The sequence below is a fragment of the Nycticebus coucang genome, chromosome 6 (genome assembly GCF_027406575.1).
Source record: "Nycticebus coucang isolate mNycCou1 chromosome 6, mNycCou1.pri, whole genome shotgun sequence".
Classification (NCBI taxonomy): domain Eukaryota; kingdom Metazoa; phylum Chordata; class Mammalia; order Primates; family Lorisidae; genus Nycticebus; species Nycticebus coucang.
In genome coordinates, this window is record NC_069785.1 from 99,320,857 (window position 1) to 99,343,330 (window position 22,474).

At 44.6% G+C, this 22,474-nt stretch overlaps 1 protein-coding gene across 6 annotated transcripts in view; it reads left to right on the forward strand.

Annotated features, from left to right (window-relative positions):
- The window catches only part of ZSCAN2 (zinc finger and SCAN domain containing 2), a 51,271-nt gene that overhangs the window by 12,307 nt on the left and 16,490 nt on the right, over window positions 1-22,474 (forward strand). For 2 of the 6 annotated variants that reach the window (XM_053596240.1, XM_053596239.1), the window contains exon 3: window positions 4,767-7,485. The exons of 1 other annotated variant lie outside the window; for it this stretch is intronic. In XM_053596240.1, the coding sequence (XP_053452215.1) occupies window positions 4,767-6,208 (1,442 nt within the window). In that variant the 3' untranslated portion in view covers window positions 6,209-7,485. Of the gene's footprint in view, window positions 1-4,766; window positions 7,486-18,017; window positions 18,077-18,721; window positions 18,823-22,474 lie in introns of those variants that run through there. 3 more of the 6 variants (XM_053596242.1, XM_053596243.1, XM_053596241.1) reach the window with 2 other exon arrangements.

The following is a 22,474-nucleotide window of genomic DNA, read 5'->3' on the forward strand; positions in this document are numbered from 1 at the left end:
TTTCTCTCCTTGAGAATGGCTCCTGTGACTCTCTGTTAGCAAAATGCATCTTCTAAAGAACTCCCAAGTCCCTCTGTTCTTCCCCAGATTGTGACAGTCTCACATCTCTGTCAAGGTGAGGAAGGATGGGCTTGGTCCTTCAGCAGCAGAAAGTAAGGGGATATTGGGTCTGGATTTGACTCAGAAGTGCCTCTGTAATGAGGTAATAGAAAATAACACCACAAATTAGGTTATCACACTTAAAGAATCCCAGATTTTTAAAAAAATCCTCTCATATTTTCTTTCTTGTTTTTTCTTTTTTGTTTTTGTTGTTTTTTGACACTGGGTCTCACTCTGTTGCCTGGGCTATAGTGAGGTGGTGTCATCATAGCTCACAGCCAACTTCAAACACCTGACCTCAAGAATCCTCCTGCCTTGGCCTCCCAAAGTGCTGGGATTATAGGCATGAGCCACCATGCTCGGCTTCATTTTTTTTGTGTTTTTTTTTTTATTAAGTCATTTGTACATAGATCATAAATACATTTATGCCATTATGGGATTCGATGTGTTGATTATTTGTACAAATTGGAATGCAACATAGCTTTCACCTCATTTATCCAATTACTGCATTTAGACATTTGTGTTCTACACCTGATAGATCCAACTTGTACTTGCAATGTGTTCCATAGGTGTGGTCCCCCTACTAACCCTCCATCAACGCACCCTCCTCCCCTCCCCTCTCTCTTCCCTTCTCTCCTCCATCCTAGGCTATAGTTGTGTTTCATTTTTCATATGCAAGTGTGAGTGATTATAAATTGGTTTCACAGTAGTACTGAGTGCATTGGATATATTTTTTTCCATTCCTGAGATACTTTACTAAGAAGAATATTTTCCAGCTCCATCCATGTAAACATAAAAGAGGTAAAGTCTCCATTTTTTTAATGCTGCATAGTATTCCATGGTATACATATACCACAGTTTATTAATCCAATTCATGGGTTGATGGGCACTTGGACTTCTTCCATGACTTAGCAATTATGAATTGAGCTGCAGTGAACAATCTGGTGCAAATATTTTTATTGCCAAATGATTTTTGTCCTTTAGATATACACCTAGAAGAGGAATTGCAGGATCAAACGACAGGTCTACATTTAGATCCCTGAGTGTTCTCCAAACTTCCTTCCAAAAGGAACATACTAGTTTGCATTCCCACCAGCAGTGCAGAAGTGTTCCCTTTTCTCCACATTCACGCCAACATCTGTAGTTTTGGGATTTTGTGATGTGGGCTGTTGGCTTCATATTTTCATGTAAGAGTTTGATACTGTTGTTTTTTTTTTTTACATTTAAATCTTTGATTCATTTGAGATTTGTCTTAGCATGGGTCCAACTTGAATTTTTTCATCTGGCTGTGTCTTTCCTCTGTGGTTTAATGTCCACCCTTGTCTCATGCTACATTCTCATAGTCCAGTGGTTCTCAACCCACAGGAACTGTATTAAAGGGTTGTGACATTAGGAAGGTTGAGAACTACTGCCATAGTCCTTGTGCAGATCCTCTTCTCTGCCATTCCATCTGTCATGAACCACCTGTATGAAATTCTGACTTCACATGTCTGCTGGGTCTGCCTGGAGGTTTTGTTTCATCTCTTTGGTCTGATTTTGTATTAACGTTTAACTATTGAGATTTCATAATAACTTAACATCTTACGAGATAATCTCTTTCCTCCTCCCCATTTCAGTCAAAAATCTCTCAATGTTTATTTTTGTACATCCCACCTTATACCTATACCCTTCAACCCCAATTTTTGTTACAATGTCATTTTTGCACTGCTCTATGACATTTATTCTAAGCATCCTAATTGCCATGGTAAATTTGGTCTTTGTTCTAAAGTTAACTTTATTAGGTGTTCATCCCTTAATAGTCCACAAATTTGCATATGTTCAAAGCTGTTTGCCTATAGGTTTAATACTTGAACAGTTTTGTTGAATATAAAATTCTTGGCATATATTTTCTTGACTATTACATGGCTATTGCTTCTCTGACTTCAGGCACTGAATGTTACTGTAGGGAAATCTTGAAACCAGTTGATCTTCTTCCCTCTTACAAGGGATTTGATCTTTTTGCTATTATCCACCTGTCTCACTGTTAGGTTGGGTTAGTTTTCCTTGGCACACAGTAGAACATTCAAAGGTTCTTATACCTTTTTAGATTATTTTTAAGTATTTGTTCTAGTCCTTCTAGTTTTCTTCTTTGAGAACTCCAATTACCTGTATATGTTCATTGATTCCCCTTTTTCTGTCATTTCCTTTAATCCTTCTAGCCGTTCTTTGTTTTTTAATTGCTTTGTTCTCATTTTGGTCCTCTTTTTCCCTTTTGCTTTTTTTCCAAGAAGCCTATTTCCTTTTGTACTCCTTCCCATTTTGTCTTTATTTCTCCAAATGCCTTTTTTCTTGTGCCCCTCATATCTCTGTTCAGCGGCTAGAGGGCAATTATATGAACTCATAGATTACTGGTAGCTTGTATGATATGCCCATATGTGGGGATTTACATTAAATTATAGAGACTATTATTTGCTGAATTCAGCATCTAACTTAAAGTAAACAATTTATTAGCACTAATAATAGAAAGGTCACTAAGACTTTGTATAATTGCTTTATTAATTGTTTTCTCTGTTTTCTCAGGAGGTCTAATGTTAGGCCTTAGGAATAATCGGGCTATAATATTCATCAATAACATCATTAATTTATTTCTGTGTACTCCGACAGAATTTCAAAAAAGGACTGGAGACTCTACCAAAATAAAGCACCAAGGAATTGATAGGCAGAAAGAAAATAGGCCACAGAGGCTCGTATTATAATCCTAGCACTCTGGGAAGCTGACGTAGGAGGATCTCTTGAGCTTAGAAGAGACCAGAGACCAGCTTGAGCAAGAACGAGACCCCATCTCTACTAAAAACAGAAAAATTATCCAGGCCTTGTGGTGGGCACTTGTAGTCCCAGCCGCATGGGAGGCTAGAGCAGTAGAATGGCTTGAACCTGGGAGTGTGAGGTTGCTATGAGCTCTGATGCCACAGCACTCTAGCCTGGGGGATCAGAATGAGACTCTGTCTCAAAAAAAAAAAGTAATGAAAGGCAAAACATGAAATGAAAATACACAAAAGATATGCTATAAAAACATCAAGTATTCTCAGGCTGGTCATGCAGATTAATGAAAAATTGCAGAATTCTGATTTTTATTTTAACTCTGTCCCCCCAATTCAAATTTCTCACATGATAACATAATTTCTTGTTCCAAGTTGGTATTTAGTAAATGCCTGTTCAACTTGTGTTAAATATAAATGGATAAGTTGTTTAAAACACCATCCAAAAAAGGCATCCAGTATTCTTATTTTAAGCTTTTGGCTCCAAGATTCCAAGTGGGCAAAGCAAAGAGGGAACAATAGTCATGGGCATGAAACAAACACAAGTCAGTTGCCCAGAAGAGAAGCTCCTTTGGGGAGTGAGGTCAAGAGAGAAATTTGTTCTTCAGTCTCATCAAGAAGACATTGTATGGGGCGGCGCCTGTAGCTCAGTGGGTAGGGTGCTGGCCACATACCACGAGGCTGGCGGTTTCAAATCCAGCTGGGGCCACCTAAAACAACAGTGACAACTGCAACAACAACAGAATAGCCAGGCATTGTGGCAAACACCTGTAGTCCCAGCTACTTGGGAGACTGAGGCAAGAGAATTGATTAAGCCCAAGAGTTTGAGGTTGCTGTGATCTGTGACACCATGGCACTCTACCCAGGGTGACAGCTTGAGACTCTGTCTCAAAAAAAAAAAGGACATTGTGTAGTATGAACAATGTTATGAACAACTTCCTGGCAGCGTTAACATTCCTGACAGCCATTAATTTCTAATGGCAGTTCTTAGATTGTCGTCCAGAGCCATCATGCCAACACACTGTTCAGTAAACAGTTTTGCCGGGGCTCAGAGCAGTGTGATCCAGGCTCACAGCCCTCTGTTGAGCTGGCTTGGTGGCAGAGTCATTTTAGAGTCTATCATATATTCTTTCAGCAATCTTCCCCCATGATTTCTTTGACTCACATGTTTGCTATACTTATAGGGCGATAGAGGTTTGACAGGTTCCTAGAAAATAGATGTGTTCTATAGTACCAGTTAAAGATCTATATACTTCCACTGCAGACAACAAATTTGAGGGCTCGTTTAACTGCCAACTTACTTATTTTAATTATGTGTATAAACACCCAGGGTCCATGTTGTAGGGGCTCTTGTCATCTGTGTCTTACTTCAATGCCAAGTAATAAGATTGTAATTACCAGAAACATTTTAATATAATAAGTTGTTATTTAAGCTGCTTTTGAAAGGAGACTGAGCTTTAGGGAAATTTCTTTGGTATAATTGAAAGTCATTAATTTATCAAATTTAATGAGCACCTACTACCCATCTGGCACCATGGTGAGTATTGGGGGCTGTTGGGTACCCTGCTGTAGTCCTTTAATTAGGTTTTCACATTCCCACCTGATCACATTTCCTGGTGAAGAAACAGGCAGGGACGTGGAACCCAAATCATTAAGACTTTGAAATTCTGGGTGATTGCCATAAAGATCTGAAGCCTGGCAATTAAATAACCAGTTAGAATGAAATAAACCTGGCTTTTTAAAAGCTTTGAGAATTTTCTAGCCTCTTGTGTTCACTAGAAGTTTAATTTTTATAAATTTCCCTTTGGTTGCCTTTTCTCATCATGACAGGGAATTGAGTAGACATTGTGTTTTTCTTCATTGTTTCAGATTTTGAGATACAGAGTGAAAATGGGGAGAACTCTAACCAAGACATGTTTGAGGATGTCAAATCACATGAGTTGTTCTCAAAAATGCCTGACATGGAAGGCATTCAGCAATCCAATGGGGAGAGTGACTTTGAGAGAGACTGTGGCACTGGGGGGCCCCAGGGAAATGCTCCAGGTGAGGATCCAGGGGAGGTGCCATCCCAGGGCAGGGATGTTGGCCAGCTCATAGGCCTTCAGGGTACCTACCTGGGCGAGAAGCCATATGAATGTCCCCAGTGTGGGAAAACCTTCAGCCGGAGATCCCACCTAATCACCCATGAACGGACCCACACAGGAGAGAAATACTACAAATGTGACGAATGTGGAAAAAGCTTTAGTGATGGTTCAAACTTTAGTAGACACCAAACTACTCACACTGGGGAGAAACCCTATAAATGCAGAGATTGTGGGAAGAGCTTTAGCCGGAGTGCAAACCTCATAACCCACCAGAGGATCCACACGGGAGAGAAGCCCTTTCAGTGTGCCGAGTGTGGCAAGAGTTTTAGCAGGAGCCCCAATCTCATTGCTCATCAGCGAACCCACACAGGAGAGAAACCATACTCATGCCCAGAATGTGGAAAAAGCTTCGGCAACCGGTCCAGCCTTAACACACATCAGGGAATCCACACTGGAGAAAAACCCTACGAATGTAAGGAATGTGGCGAAAGCTTTAGTTACAACTCCAACCTAATCAGACACCAGAGAGTCCACACAGGAGAGAAACCATACAAATGTACTGACTGTGGACAGAGGTTCAGCCAAAGTTCAGCTCTCATTACCCACCGGAGAACTCACACAGGAGAAAAACCCTATCAGTGCAGTGAGTGCGGGAAAAGCTTTAGCCGCAGCTCCAATCTGTCCACCCACCGGAGAACCCACATGGTGGAGAAACCCTATAAGTGTGGAGTATGTGGGAAGAGCTTCAGCCAAAGTTCTAGTCTGATCGCACACCAGGGCATGCACACAGGGGAGAAACCCTATGAGTGCCTGACATGTGGGGAAAGCTTTAGCTGGAGCTCCAACCTCCTCAAGCACCAGAGGATCCATACTGGTGAGAAGCCCTACAAATGCAGTGAGTGTGAAAAGTGCTTCAGTCAGCGCTCCCAGCTGGTGGTGCACCAGCGGACCCACACGGGTGAGAAGCCCTACAAATGCCTCATGTGTGGCAAGAGCTTCAGCCGGGGCTCTATCCTGGTCATGCACCAGAGAGCCCATTTGGGAGACAAGCCCTACAGGTGTCCTGAATGTGGGAAAGGCTTCAGCTGGAATTCAGTTCTCATTATACATCAGCGAATCCACACAGGGGAGAAGCCCTACAAGTGCCCTGAATGTGGGAAAGGATTTAGCAACAGCTCCAATTTTATTACACATCAGAGAACTCATATGAAAGAGAAACTTTATTGAAGTGGCAAAGAGGAAAAGTGAAGGGACTGGCCAGAGATGGACTTGCCACACTGCCCCAAATAGTGATGTCCCTTTAAAAGAGCCATTCCTCCTAAATGCTTTTGGAGTTTTTGCCAGAATCTTAACCCTTGCTTATCCTTATTTCTAATACCATCAGTGGTTGGAATCAACCCCCATACATGGTTAAGAACAGCAAAGTTGGGTCTTTTTCTGTAACATTTCACAACTTGATTGGCCCCTCTCTTGATTCCTCTGTGCCTCAGTTTCCTCTTTGGCAAAATGAGGGGGAAACATTTCTCCTGTGGAGCAAAAGATAGCATGGCCCTCAGCATGGCTGAGTCCTCAGAGAAATACTGGAAATTCATTTACGTGGTTCTGGTGGTTTTGCTGGCATTTTGTTGGGCTAAGGTACCTTCACCCTGCTATCAGCATCACAGGGCCCATGCCCATGTTAGAACCTGCTCTGCCTGGCATCAGTGTCTTGGCTTTGACTTCAGGTCAAGGTGAAAGGGCTCCTCCAGTTGTGAGTCATCCTTGCAGCTGTGAACTCCCTTTCTTTTTCTAGAAAGTATCAGGAGCACAGACGCTGAGGTACACCCAGACCTGGTGCCTCAGCATCCTTCCCATTGATAAGCTGGACAGGGCCTTCCAGGAAAGGTCCACACTGGGCAGATTCACATGCTTGTTTTTGTCACTGCTTGCTGTCCTGTGGAAGTCAGGTGCCCAAGGGAGCACACCTGCTCTTGTGGGTTTTGCGCTGGAGTATGTGGTGAAATCTGAGACCCCTGCTGCCCATCTGTGGTGGAGGGAAACAGTCCTGCATGTTATGGGGTGGGCTTGTGTCTTTGCCTACAAATACATAGCTCCATAATCATTCTAAATTATTCTGTGCAGTTGTTATTTCCCTGTTCTCATATTTCTGATTTTATACATGCACTGGTAGCTTTTGTATACTAAGAACATTATTTTTAAGGAAGTGCTGATTTTAAGGAAATATCTATCCCCTGGAGAGATCTGGGCTTGAATCAGGAATTTGTCCTACAGATGTCACCCTTGATCTTGGGATACTACCAGGGCTTTGTTCTTGGGATCCTTCAGCCTGGAAACAGTAACAATAGGGGGAAAGATAACAAGTGAAAGGTTTGTTATGAGGGAAGGGGACAGTAGAGGAAGTGTTTCTGGGAATGTGAAGCTGCCTCCTCCCACTCTTGGGAGCCTGTGCTCAGAATGGGTTTTGGTTCTTACAGGATGGATGCTCAGTATGCCTAATAAAGTAGAGTCCCTTTCTTTTCTAGAGTTTGTCTTTTAACACGTTAAAAACCTGAACTTGACTGTTAACAAATTTACACTTCACATCCCCACCCCACACCAACCCCCACTTATCCTGTCATAGGGTGATAGTGGTCCAAGCCCTTCAGGGAGTAAAATCTGTTGCCTCACAGAGCACACCTTTGGGTGAGCCTACACCATGTGTGCTCGTCCAGGCCACACACACTTTCCCACTGCCTTCTGCAGATTCTACATTCAATCTGTCAACCAAGACCTAGAGTAGCAGCTTTGTCTAAGGAGCCACATGGCCACAGGAAATCAACTAAGTTAGACACCAGGAGAAAGTTCTAGGCAGTGTTGGTCATTAAACCAAATCAGGTAGGCTGTGAATCCTCATAATTAGTTCCATTCCTTCATTTATTTGACCAACAATCATGAGGACTTAAGTACCATCACTCTGCTGGGTGCTAAGGAGGGGTTGTGAACAAGAAGTCCCATCATCTGTCTAATAGAAGAAAGGTGCTTATTTGTCTGGGAAGATACAAGAGCTGTATCTTGTATACAAGATACCAGTAAGGAGAATAGATAGGATGGTTTCCCAGCTAACATAAGTTCCAGAATTTGATTAGTAAAAGAAACTTGGGTTGTAGAAGATATTGGATCTTTAAGTTTCAACTCAAGAAAAGAGTTGATACTAAGCTTTTGAAGCTTTCTAATTTTTGTTTTTACTCCTTCCTACCTGGTAGAAACAAAAAAATATTCTGGGAAGAAAGGAAACAAGATTATTGGCTGGAATTGCAGAAATAGGGTGGGACCAGGTTTGAAAAATGACAAATTGTGGTTCTTGAAAGGTTGATGGTTCACTGCTTCCTCTTCACGGGTCCACAGAGGCAAAGTATATAGGAGCCTTCATGAAGCTCTGTGTTGGGTGAAAGAACATATCTTCTTCCCCTAAAAGATTTCAAGAAGCTGCTGGGTACAGAGGCTCACACCTGTAATCACAGCACTCTGGGAGGCCAAGGCAAGAGGATCCTTTGAGCTCATGAGTTTGAGACCAGCCTGAACAAGAGTGAGACACCCTGTCTCTACCAAAAATAGAAAAACTAGCCAGGCATAGTGGCAGGCATCTGTAGTCCCAGCTACTTGGGAAGCTGAGGCAGGAGGATCATTTGAGCCCAAGAGTTTGAGGTTGCTGTGAGCTTAAAGATACCACAGCACTCTACCCCAGGTGACAAAGGGAGATTCTGTCTCAAAAAATAAAAAATTTAAAATTTAAAGTAAAGAAAAGATTTCAGGAAGCTTCAGTCCTGGCTGGGTGCGGTGGCTAGCATTCTGGGAGACTGAGACAAGTGGATTGCTGGAGGTCAGGAGTTCAAGACCAGCCTGAGCAAGAGCAAAAACCCATTCTCTACTAAAAATAGAAAAATTAGCTGGATGTGTGGCAGGCTCTGGTAGTCCCAGGTACTCAGGGGGCTGAGACAGGACTGAGATCACTGGAGCCTAAGAGTTTCAGGTTGCTGTGAGTTGTGACACCAAGGCACACTACCATGGGTAACAGAGTGAGACTGTCTCAAAATAAAAAAAGAAAGAAAATTTCTCTGTACATGCCCATGCCTTTAGGGACTCTGCTTGTTTTACTAGTTGTTTCTAAGAACAAGGGAACAGCCTTAGGACAATTAATCCAGAGTAAACGGTTTAAAAAAAAAACAATTGCTTCAACCTCAGCTTGGCCCCCAAGTCCAGTCCACCTGGGCAAGTCTTTTATGTGACTTTGGTCATTCCCAGAATGTCAGCTCACATTCTCTGAGAACCTGTCAGATGTGACCCCCCTCAGATTCCCCCCACTGGACCAACCAATCAGTCCCTCACCCCATGCTCACATGCTCAACCTAGAGATGAGCTTTCACCTTACTGACAGTAACCTCTGCCTGTCTCTCTCTCTCTCTCTCTCTCTCTCTCTCTCCCCCCCCCCACCTTGGGCACCTCCTTGTATTTCCTCTATGAGTAGCACCGCCATGGACCCAGCCTCACCCAACCCCAAAACCAGGGAATCACCTAGACTCCTTCCTCTCACATCCCTCGGAGCTATTTGGGAACACATCCTTCAAATTCTGCCCCTCTACTTAACATTTACCAGCCTCCTGCATAGTAAAGACATTTGCCTGATGACTGCAATAGCTCCCTCCAGCCCTGCCCGCTTCTTCTCCCTCCTTGTTGTAGCCAGAGTGAGCCTTCTTCCACTGCATGGGTGGAGCTGGTCACCCCTCACCTTAAACCTTCCCAGGCTCCTCACCTATAGAAAGGCCACATTCCTTCCACAGCAGAAGAGGTCTTTCTGATGGGAACCTCTGTGGAACCTCATCACACACCTCTTATGGTACAGCAATCTCAAACTTTTGGGCTTAAGCAATTCTCTTGCCTCAGCCTCCCAAGTAGCTGGGACTACAGGCCCCTGCCTCAACGCTGAGCTATGTTGTTGTTGTTGTTGTTGTTCTTGTTGCAGTTGTCATTGTTGTTTTAGCTGGCCCGGGCCTGGTTCCAACCCGCCAGCCTCAGTATATGTGGTCAGAGCCTTACCCACTGAGCTATGGATGCTGCTCACTCACCCATCTTTGACATAGCCTGGGCACCATCTCCTCCATGCAGCCTTCTCTACACTTTTCTGGCAGGCATGACCTTGGCTGTGCTCCCCTGCAGTCTGTCACTTTCTGGCTGCAACTCTCCTGACACCTGCCTGTTACCCATCTGCTGCCCCTCCTACATCCTGCCCCTCCCCCACTTCCCTTTGTTATGTTCATACCTGTCCTAAGGTTCAAGACTTTATCTCTTCCTCAGTACATGTGATAGGAACTCAAGGAATATTTGCCACTTGGTTCTCTTCATAGAGATACACATATATACAAGAGGCAGAGGGACCCCAAAATTCTGGCCCGGAAAATTGAGTAGGTTTCCTTTGGTAAGATGAAATATTAGTTTTAACTTCAGTGCCCGCTCAGTATTTACCAACATACGGTACACACACAGCATAAGACCAACCAATCAGTATCTTTTTATCAACAGTTTCAATTAACAAACCAGTATCTTAATGAAACAACTTGTATTTTTGAAATGTCACATAATCAAAAGCCAGTGGAAAACCATGCATCTTCTTTATTGTAGCTGAATCTGTAGTACACATTCTATTTTTTTTTCTGTTTACACAAGCACTGGAACTTGAGACTTTATCTTACTCTTACCCTTTAATCCAGTATATCAATATAACTATCCTGAGACAGTTCCCCTTGTTTTAAACTTTTTATTGAAATTTAGCAGACAGGGCCAAGCATGGCAGCTATGCCTGTAATCTCAGAACTATGGAAGGCTGAGGAGGGAAGATTGCTTGAGCTCAGGTGTTCAAGACCAGTCTGGATAACAGGAAGACCCTGTCTCCACAAGAAATTTTTAAGAAATAACTAGCTGAGCATGATGACATGCACCTGACAGGATTTCTTGAACCCAAGAGTTTGAGGTGACAGCTATGATTGCACCACTGCATGCCAGCTTGGGCAACAGAGTGAGACCCTGTCTCAAAAAGACAACTATCTATCTCTATATATCTAAGTATAGTGCACACAAGTGTACAGCTCCTTGAATTTTTACAAATCGCGCACACTTGTGTAACCAGCACCCAAATCAAGAAACTACTTATCAGCACCCTAGAATTCTCTGTTTATGTCTCCTTCCAGTCAGCACCTGTCTCCTTCCTGACCCTGCCCTGAAGTGTGTGGTGTAGTGGAGGAAGTATGGGGAGATATGAAGTTATAGTTCCAGATAAACTGGTAATTATTAACTACACACCTTTACTTTTACCTTGTTATTTTACCCATTTGTTCCTATCAGGTATTTCTCATGCCTTTAACAAAACAGTGAAGTTAACTGACTTAGAAGTCATGGTTAGGAGGTGCTGGGCAAGTTAATACCCAAACATCTCTGAATCTCCACTGTCTCATCTATGGAGTGAAAATACCTACCTACCTCCATTACAAGCAGGTCATAATGTGATGACTTTTTTTTTTTTCATGGAATTTTGCTTCCCGTGGGTTGCATTTATACTTTACACTAAGCCATAATAGTTCATAGTAACAAAATTCACAGAGCAGTTACCATGTGCCAGGCCTGTGATTAGCTTTTTACATATTTTCTCAATCCTGATAACAAACCTAGGAGATAGGTAAATATTCTCACTCCAGCTACTCGGGAGGCTGAGGCAAGAGAATTGCCTAAGCCCAAGAGCTTGAGGTTGCTGTGAGCTGTGATGCCACAGCACTCTACCGAGGGTGACAAAGTGAGGCTCTGTCTCTAAAAAAAAAAAAAAAAAATCTGAATATCTTCACTCCATAGATGAGACAGTGGAGATTCAGAGGAGATGTTTGGTTATTAACTTGTCCAGCACCTCTTTTTTTTTTTTTTTTGTAGAGACAGAGTTTCACTTTATTGCCCTCGGTAGAGTGCCGTGGCCTCACACAGCTCACAGCAACCTCCAACTCCTGGGCTTAAGCGATTCTCCTGCCTTAGCCTCCCGAGTAGCTGGGACTACAGGCGCCCGCCACAACACCTGGCTATTTTTTGATTGCAGTTTAGCCGGGGCCGGGTTTGAACCCGCCACCCTCAGTATATGGGGCCGGCGCCCTACTCACTGAGCCACAGGCGCCGCCCTGTCCAGCACCTCTTAACCATGACTCCTAAGTCAGTTAACTCCATTGTATTGTTAAAACTATGAGAAATACCAGATAGGAACAAATGGATAAAATAAGAAAATATTAAAACTGATAGGCCAGGTGTGGAGGCTGGTGTCTGTAATCTCAACACTTTGAGAGACCAAGTCAGGAGGATCACTTGAGAACAGCCTAGGCAACATAGTGAGACCCTATTTTTTACAAAAATATAAAAATCAGCTGGGAGTGGTGACATGCACCTCTAATCTCAGCCACTGAGGAAGCTGAGGCAAGGGAATCATTTTGAGCCCAGGAGTTTTGAGGTTGCTGTGAGCTATGATGACACCACTGCACTATCATCAACCCTTTCTCAAAAAGGGGCGGGGGGATCATCCTCTACTAACCAACTGTCCCAGTGTAATCACAAGGGTCCTTAAAATTCTTACAGGATTAATTCCTATAATCCTGACACACTGGGAGGCCAAGGATCCCTTGAGCTCAGGAGTTCAAGACCAGCCTAAGCCAAAGCAAGACCCTGTCTTTACTAAAAATAGAAAAACTAACTGGGTGTTGTGGTGGACACCTGTAGTCCCAGCTGCTGGGAAGGCTGAGGCAGGAGGATTGCTTGAGCCCAGGAGTTTAAGGTTGCTGTGAGTGAGACATGAAGATGCCTCAGCACTCCAGCCTGGACAACACAGTGAAACTCTTGTCTCAAAAACACACACACACACACAAAAAAAAGTTTAAAAAACTATGTAGCTGGTCACCTGCACTGGCCCTGCAGACCAGGGACAGCAAGTTTGAACCTCACCTGGGCCTAATTAAGAGAAAAGAAACATACAGAAGCAGAGCTCTCCAGGGACTGTAAGGTGGGAACCCAAAGCCCTCTCGAAGGTTGGGCCTTTGCCCCACCTTACCAGTCCCTAAAGCAGCTCTGGAATTTCCGGGCTGGCCCAGGGAATGATGTGAAAGCAGGGTGTGTGGCGCGCCGCCCAGTGTCCACATGAGCCTCCTGCCAGGCTTCCCCTGGAAGCTGGCTTTCGGGAGGGCTCTCCGTCGCCCTGGGCTTTCTCTCAGCACAGGCTGCTCTTACAGCGGGAAATCACAGCGTCACCTACCTTCATTGAATTTGGACTTGCATCTGTTAAATGGGGAGTGAGACCTACTATGCAAGGTTCCCAGATTCCCTGTCAGAGCCGAACCAGATAAAATGGGTAGAGTAGATGCTAAATAAAGAGGTTTCCGTTCTCTTTCCCAGAGGCTGCACCTGCTCCTATTCTGGGCTCCCCCATCCCCTCTCTACCATTTATAGCAATTCGTTTTCTTTGCACACACCTCCACTTGAGATTTGTCACACCACACTGGAGTTACTTGGGTTCTTCACGGCAGCGTTTTTGAAAATGCACCCTCAGCTAGATTGCATTTCCTAAAAGGAAAGGGGTGTTTCGTTTTCCCTGCCACCACAGCACACTCAGGTCTGGTGCTCAGCCCAAAGTGGATACTGGCTGTTGAACAAATAAGCTCCAATGGTGGCTCCGCGCCTGTAGCTCAGGCGGCTAGGGAGCCAGCCACATACACTGGAGCTGGTAGGTTCGAATCCAGCCCGGGCCAAAAATAGCTGGGCATTGTGGCGGACGCCTGTAGTCCCAGCTACTTGGGAGGCTGAGGCAAGAAAATTGCTTGGGCCCAGGAGTTAGACGTTGCTATGAGCCGTGACGCCATGGCAATCAACCCAGGGCGACAGCTTGAGACTCTGTCTCAAAAAATAATAAGCTCCAATGGTATTCCTCTTTAATGGCCCAGGACTGTGCACAATGGAAATGAGGACGTGTGCGGGGTCGGGGGAGGTCGTAGGAGCCACGCATCACCACAGCCGGCAACCACGCCATTGAAAAGCACTTTCAGTGGCAGAAACCTTCAGCTCCACGCGAACGGACACCTCAAGTCTGTATAACAGGGACAAACAGTATCTAACAGGTTTATACAGCCCCCTCAGCCCTAAGCGAAAGCACTTTGTAAAAGCTCTCCGCTCCCCTACACCCCTTCCCCCAGACTCCCCAGGCCGCTCGTGCAAGGCGGCAGCTCCTGCATCCCCGCAAGCAATTCACTTCCACCTGCGGCTCGGGGCCACGCCCCCTCCGTACGGCAAGTAGGAAAGTCCCACCCGCCGTCAACGATTCGTCTAAAGCAAATAAGTGACTGAGACAACCTCATGTGTTATTGGCTAGCGCTGCTGTCTGTCTGAGGGCGGAGGCCTTCGGGAAATGAGGCTACTGCGAACACTTGGTACCTCTACGGCTGGGTTTCTGCTTAGGGTATCTAGCAGCCGTCCGATCGCCCGGACTTGGAGTCTGGGCTCGAGGTTGGAGTGTCTTGCTGTGGACGTTGCGTGGCAGCAGAGGAGGAGCCCAGTTGTCGGCATTCTCGGGGCCTCGGAAGGCGGAAGCGGCGCTTTCTCACCTCGAGCCTGGGCCGCCGGCCCACAGCCGACGCGGGGCGCGTCACGCTCCTGGTGCTGGCGGCGGCGTCTTTCCAGCTGCGCGCTGGGCCTGGGAGCGTGTCCCTGGCTGTGTGGCCACCGAGGTGCCACAGCCCCCAAAACCCCCTTTTGAGCCGTAAAGCTTTTAGAGAATGTCGCCCACGAAGCAGAGTTGCCGTCCAGGATAAGTCATGATCTATGAGCTGGGCAGTCGTTCCCGGTCAGAGAGCTGAGCCACTGTCCCTTTTCCTGACATAAACCAACTGTGTGACCTTAAGCACGTCCCTGGAGGAGGGAGCGGTCTCAGAGCCGTGGCTACTTCAGCCCTAAGAGACTTGAAGACAAGTTATCTCTTAACTTTTCTTTCAGCTCTAACATCCCACGAGTCTGTTTTTATTATTCTCTTAAAGCTTGTAACTTTAACCAGGATTAACCACGTTGTTTGGGATTGAATTATGATGCCAGGGCTGACAGCCTAGCCAGAGGTGAGGACAGTTCAGCAGCCAGAGGGGTTTTTTTGTTTGGTTGGTTGGGGGAGGGGGGGGTATTTGTTTTTCTTTTTTTTTAGACAGAATCTCAAGCTGTCGCCCTGAGTAGAGTGCCGTGGCGTCACAGCTCACAGCAACCTCAAACTCTTGGCCTTAAGCGATTCGCTTGCCTCAGCCTCCCAAGTAGCTGGGACTAGAATGCCCTTAGCTTTTGAAGCTCTGAGATTTAGAGCCGGCTCCACCCCGTGTTGCTCTCCGTGGTGCTGCTACCTTATGCTCCTTCTCAGGAGGGACTGGTGCTAGACGTTCTCTTCGCAACATCCTGCAGTTCTGAAGGCTAGTGACTTGGAAGGGTGGGCAGGTTACTACCCGATACATAATCTCCATCTGCCTTTGGGCATTCTTCAGTGGGTAACTGGCCTTTCCTCAGCCTTAAGGTAATTGCCACATAAACACAGATTCAAGCTTCTTTACTAGATCACCAACCTTGACCCCTCTTAACAAACTGCTGCATTGCCTCCCTAGTGATAGGGAGCACTTGGTCATAGAGTGGGGTGGGTAAGGCTATCTTCTCAATCTTATTGGGCTAACACTTGTGATTTGCACTACAGTTCACTTTGTAATGTGTGTCTCTGACCCCAGAATTTCAAGTTCCACTTAATGACTGGTAACTGAAGATGGCTTGCAAATGAGGTGATAAAAGAGATCTGAGCTTCAGAGTGCAGTTGCAAGGGTTTTTTTCTGAGCTGAACAATAGCTGTCGCAATGGGCCAACAAATTCAGACTCCTCCTCAAGTAGAAGAAAATCTTCAAATAGTGAAACTGGAAAAAGATTCCCATTGGGAAAAGAAATTTCCCTTCAAGGAAATGACTCATTTAGAGACATTCTGGCAGAGATTTTGGGCAGTTTTGGTATCAAGAATCATCAGGACCCCAGGAGGCCCTCATCCAACTCTGGAAGCTCTGTCACCAGTGGCTGAGACCAGAAAAGTATACAAAAGAGCAGATTCTAGAGTTGCTAGTTCTGGAACAGTTCCTGATTGTTCTTCCCTAGGAGATCCAGATCTGGGATAGACAACAACATCCACAGTGAGGAAGCAGTGGCTCTGGTGGGAAACTTGAATAAAGAACTTGGAGGACAGAGGCTGCAGGTGAAATATAAGAGCATAGTTCTGAGCAGTTGTAATTGAGGAATATGAGAAAGCCATATGGATTGCCAGCGGTGTAGATAGCATGTAGTAATTTGCTGTTTATGTCAAACTAAAATTTGCTTTTCTGTGGTCCTAGTAGCTACAACTTTCTTTCCAAGTTTCAACCAACTCTTCAGAAAATGTACAACATTGGCTGCTTTGAGTGTTGATCCCTGCCATTAAATCAGAGAATTGTTTAGGATGGGTTGAGCATCTGTCAGAGCAAGGAGGAGCACAGTATGACGGGGGTCTGGTTTTGGAGGACAGCTCTCATTCTGCTGCAGCCAGCCCGAATGCATGAAGCAGCTTCACTGGTCTTTATTGACATAATTGAACCTATAGAAAAATAGCTGAATGTGTCCTATGTGTTTTCTGTAGGGTTGGTAGAGCAGGTAGGAGCAGCCCCAGAAAAGCTGGGTGGCCAGGTTGCAGTGGGCCTGAGTTCCAGACTTATCTCCATAAAGTATTCCACATATCCACGTTCTTTACTGATGCTGCAGGGATTTGAAAAAGACTTGACTTTCTCCTTTGCTTCTTTGTGTCTCGGAGTGTTTAAGTTTTAGTTCCTTCCAGAATTTTGATGACTTCTCGTCTTTGAATAGGGATAAGATGTGCTCTCAGAAAAGAGAGAACCTTCATGATCAGTACTAAGTTCTCCAAACATCCATCCAAAGCAAGCACAGAAAGAATCCATGTGTCTGTTCTAGGCAATGGTGAGAGCTTACACCAGAACCAGAGGAACCAAAATTGCTGGTTCCACAGCCCCAAAATAGAGGCCAAATTCTACCTTAAGAGTAGTAAGAAATAGCAGTGTGGGGAGGAAGGAGGAACCCTTCTGTGGGGAGAGCATAAAGTTACCCTAAATACAGAAAGGGGGCTAGAAGGTCCAGCTCCCTTCTACTTAGAAGATGTGGCATATGAACTGTGGCTGACTGCATTACTCTGTGAGATCCTAAATAAGTATCTCCAAAGGGAAGGAGGATTCTGGCCACCATGTTTTGTAAAACAACACAGGGGTGTCTGTGGCACCTCCCCTGTGCGAATGAGAGATTACTGGTCCCAGTAGGTTATGGGCAGGGACAGACTTTAGACCTGGTTGGTGAGAAAGATACAAGGTAAGGTTGAACTAAGGTGCAGTAATCCTTAAAACAGCTAAGTGTCCCCAAACCAAAACTAAAAAATAAAATTATAAAACCTTGGGCGGTGCCTGTGGCTCAGTGAGTAGGGCGCCGGCCCCATATGCCGAGGGTGGTGGGTTCAAACCCAGCCCCAGCCTAACTGCAACAACAACAAAAAAAACAGTCAGGCATTGTGGCGGGCGCCTGTAGTCCCAGCTGCTCGGGAGGCTGAGGCAAGAGAATCGCGCAAGCCCAAGAGTTAGAGGTTGCTGTGAGCGGTGTGACACCACGGCACTCTACCTGAGGGCGGTACAGTGAGACTCTATCTCTACAAAAATAAATAAATAAATAAAAAATTATAAAACCCTGACAGTACTTGCATGGCTATAGAAGGGAAAACCTAGAAACATCAGCTTAGAGATGTATTGTTTGGAATTTTCACCAACCTTCCTTTGAGAAATGAAAACAGATACTAAGGCAAGGAAGAAGACTCCTCTGTTTTTGATCTTAGGCCAGTCCCCAAGAAGAGCTGAGAACCATGTACTTTAATGGCTCCTTTCTCTTTCCCCAGCCCTGCCTGATCCTACAGAGAAAAGCAGTGGTGACCAGGCAGTGGTACACAGCTCCCAGGTGAGCAAAACTTTACTCAGATCACCTTTTACTACTTGAGTGGGCTGTCTATAGCCAATTCTCTTGCTACTTAGAAATTCCAAAAGAATTTTACCCAGCAAGGAGGCCTAGTAATTTTACATTAGGCTCCAAAATTACACCAGTCTACAAAGGACTTTGCAAATCTCCTTATATATATAGGCAGTCCCATGGCTGTGGTAGCAAGGGATTGCATTACAATTCTTCTTTTGCTTGACCCTGAAATTGTCAGATTATATTGATTTGTTTGTTTGCCTTAAAGGTACTTATTGATTTTTTCTACATCTGGATCTTGTTCACATAGCATGCAGTATTAGGTAGTGAGGGAAAACAGAAACAAAAACAAAAACGTTCAGAGGCAGATAGCCCTGAGTTCAAGTCCCAGCTATGATGTGTACTCTGTGTAACTGTGAGCAAATCTGAAAAGCTTCTGTCTCAGTGCATAGGTGTTCAGTAAATGTCAGCTTCTTTCTTTCTCTCCTCCTGCCCCCCTTATTACATTTAAAAGCCAAAGAAAACTCACTTTTATATTTCTTCTGTTTTGTCGCTTGTCTTATGACTCAGGCATTATAGAGGCATTTTGTCCCAAGGCATATTGTTTTGAGGAAGGGTGTTATGTCTTGTCAGGAACTGGTGACATTTGGCAATGTGGCTGTATGTGTCTCCCAGGAGGCACAGAAACTACTGGAACCTAACCTGGCAGAATTCTGCAAATGGGATCTTGCTAGGTAAGAAGAACTTTTTCCTTTACAGTCAAAGTTAGCCATAGGGTTTCTGTAGTATTCATTACTCCAGACCAGTGATTTGCAATGGATGTGCCATGAGAAATTAGGTGTGCCACAGAAATTTTTAAAGATCATTAATTAATTTAATTATTTTTGAAAGGAGTTCAAAGCAAAGTAAGTATATTCATTCTTTCATTTTTTTTTTATCAACATAATTTAAGTGTGCCATGGAAGTTTAACTATAGGTGCAAGTGTGCTATAAGACAAAAAAAGGTTGAAAACCCTGCTCTAGACCGTTATTGGGTTGAATTTTTCAAATCCATTCCTTTCTTCAATCTTGCTTGAAAGAAGTATCGAAATCCAACACCATAGTATGTGTCAGTGAAGATGAGTTCCTTGAGCCCAGAAAGTATATTAGATTGAAAGTTCATCTTAGGGAAATGATGTGTGTTTGAATTTTATTTGTTATAAGATAGATGAACATGGTTATACACCTATAGATTTGGGCCTGAGTTTTTTCTTATTCATCTCTCATAGTCCTTAATATAATTTTCCTCGAGTTTTCCAATAATTCCCGTAGATTTTTTTAAAAATTTACTATATCTTGGCTGGGTGTGATGGCTCATGCCTGTAATCCTAGCAGTCTGGGAGGCCAAAGTGTGGGAATCACTTGAGCTCAGGAGTTCGAGACCAGCCTGATCAAAATCAAGACCCCATCTCTCTAAAAATAGAAAAATTAGCTGGGCCTTCTGGCAGGGACCTGTAGTCCCAGCTACTCCGGAAGCTGAGCCAGAAGGATCCCTGAGCCCAAGAGTTTGAGGTTGCTGTGAGCTAGGCTGACGCCATGGCACTCTAGCCTGGGTGATGGGAGTAAGACTCTGTCTCAAAAAAAAAAAAAAAAAAAAAAATTACTATCTCTTCTCCCTGACTAAAATGGCTGGGATTAGATTCAGCAAAACATCATATCTTCTGTTTATTTCCCTCCAAACGTATTTCCCAGTCCACAGACCTAGGTGAGCTCCCATGTGGAGCATGGGAACAATGACAGAGCTCAGATCCTCAGCACTCTGTAAAGCAGGAGAGTGGGAGAGACTGTGCAGTGGGTGAGCCAAGAGCACCAGCCTGGCCAGGTGCCAATCTGGAGAAAAGCTAAGACCTGGGATGGGCTAGAGTGGCAGGACCAGGAGGATTAGAAGGTGGCAGGAGCGTACTGGGGCTGCAAGTGCACCCAAGGTTTTTCTGGGAATTCTTGGTGAGTCCTAGACCATGAAAACTCCCTGTCATTGGAACCTGACTGTAGCAGACTGGCTGCAAGAGCACGGCTCTCTGCAGACCCTGCAGTAGTGTTGCTACTATTTCAAAAACCTCTAGACCAACTACTGCAAAGCCAGGAGCACCCACATGCCAGACGCCTGTGCCTTCTATGACAAGATGGATGCCCTAATGAGTCCCTGGGCTCTTGCTAACACCTTGAATGCCTTTGAGGTTGGAACACAGTGTCAGATGTGATGGGATGATAATGAAATGGCCCTGAGAGGAACCCAAGAGACTTGTCCCCAGGCTTGGAGGAGGAATCCTGATAGTAAGCACTCCTTCCCAGTATACCCCAGAACAGTGGGAAGCACTAGAGAATGTGAACCAGGAGACTTGATTATTGTTCTGGCTGTGCTGTGACTAATTTATAACTGGAATGGCTCACTGGGGGGAAATTGGTGGCCTCTTTGGGGGAACACTGTTTATTTCCTATCCTTAAATATTGACTGACTCAACTCTGCACTGAATCCATAGTCCAGAGTGGCTCACAAAGACCATTTTCGGGCTCTGCTCTGCTTTATAGCCAAGAAGTCCCCTTTCCTGCATTTAGTAACAATATTATAGAAACAGGCTGGGTGCAGTGTCACCAACACTTTGGGATACCGAGACAGGAGGATTGCTTGAGGCCAGGTGTTCAAGACCAGCCTGAGCAACATAGCAAGACCCTAGCTCTACACACACACACACATAGAGATATATATAGATACAGGAGAGAAAAGTTGGAATTTTAGTCATTTCAGCTGTTTCTTTTTTTCTTTTTTGGCAGTTTTTAACCCGGGCTGGGTTTGAATCCACCACCTCCAGCATATGGGTCCGGGCGCCCTGCTCCTTTCAGCCACAGGTGCCGCCCCTATTTCAGCTGTTCCTTTCCATCTAATGTACCCCATAGAGCTGGGTGTAGTGACTCATGCTTATACTCCTAGCACTTTGGGAGGCTGACTGGGATAACTGCTTGGAAGCTAGGAGTTCAGAACTGTCCTGGGCAATATAACAAGACTCTTGTCTGTACAAAAAATAAGATTAAGAGAGTGTGGTGTGGAGCTATAGTCCCAGCTATTTCAGAGGCTGAAGTGGTAGGATCATTTGAGCCCAGGAGTTTGAGGTTGCAGTGAGCTATGATGATGCCACTGCATTTTAGCCTGGGCAACAAAGCAAGACCCCATCTTAATATAGAAAAAAAAAAATTAATAGAAAAAAATACCCGGGCATCATGACAGGCACCTACAGTTCCAGCTACTTGGGAGGCTGAGGCAAGAGGATTGCTTGAGCCCAGGAGTTTGAGGTTGCAGTGAGCTATGATGATGCCATGTCACTCTATCCAGGGTGACATAGTCAGATTCTATCTATAAAAAAGAGTACCCCATAAATATGAACTCACCCTATATTATTTATAGCAGTCTACCACTTAAAGTCTTGTCTGTTCTTGGGAAAGCTGGTTGAACACCCTGAGCCTCTATTTTCCCATCTATGAAATGGACATTGTGATGGTACCCACCTCACTGGGCTGAAATGAGGATTCTGACACATTGTTAGCAGTCAGCAAATTCATTATCATCATTATAATTATTATTAAATCAGTGAGCACATTGTCTTCTACTCCTCAAAGGAGTAAAAGGAAGGAGTCATTGACTACAGAATTTCATGTCCCTTCTTTTTTTGTTGTTGTTGTTGTTGTTGTTGTTGTAATTTGGCCGGGGCTGGGTTTGAACTCACCACCCTTGGTATATGGGGCCAGCGCCCTACTCACTGAGCCACAGGCACTGCCCTTCATGTCCCTTCTTAATTTTTCCTGAGCAGGAACTTCCAATTCCCTAGCCAGATGGGGTCACCAGGGTGCACAGAGATAAAAAGATTTAGAATATCAATCTCCAGGATTCAAAAAACTTCCTGTGCAGCAGGTACTGAGTAGAAGCTTATATTCTACCAATAGAGTCATTGCTGGAATTCTCAGGCAACGGCTGGGAGAGAAACCCAGGCACTTACCATTCCTAGCTTATTCTGTGGTGCTAAAAAAGACAGGAGTTGAACAAGAACAGAGAAGCAGGTAACACCCAGGAAAGCCTGTTCCCCTTATGCTTGTTACCTTGAAAAAAGATATAACGGAATTATGAGCGTTTATGATTTTAACCTCTAAATGTCTATCTGAATTTTAACTATGATTATCACTTAACCAAATTAACAGAAAAAGTGAACACAGAAAACCCCAAATATTGGAGGGTTTCTTATCATAGTTAACATGAGCTCCTCTCCCCGGTGGGCTGTCATTTTGTTAGAATTTTAGGAGACCCAATAAATAGTACTCTTCCTCCTATACCAAGATTCCTGACAAGTTAGGCAGTGT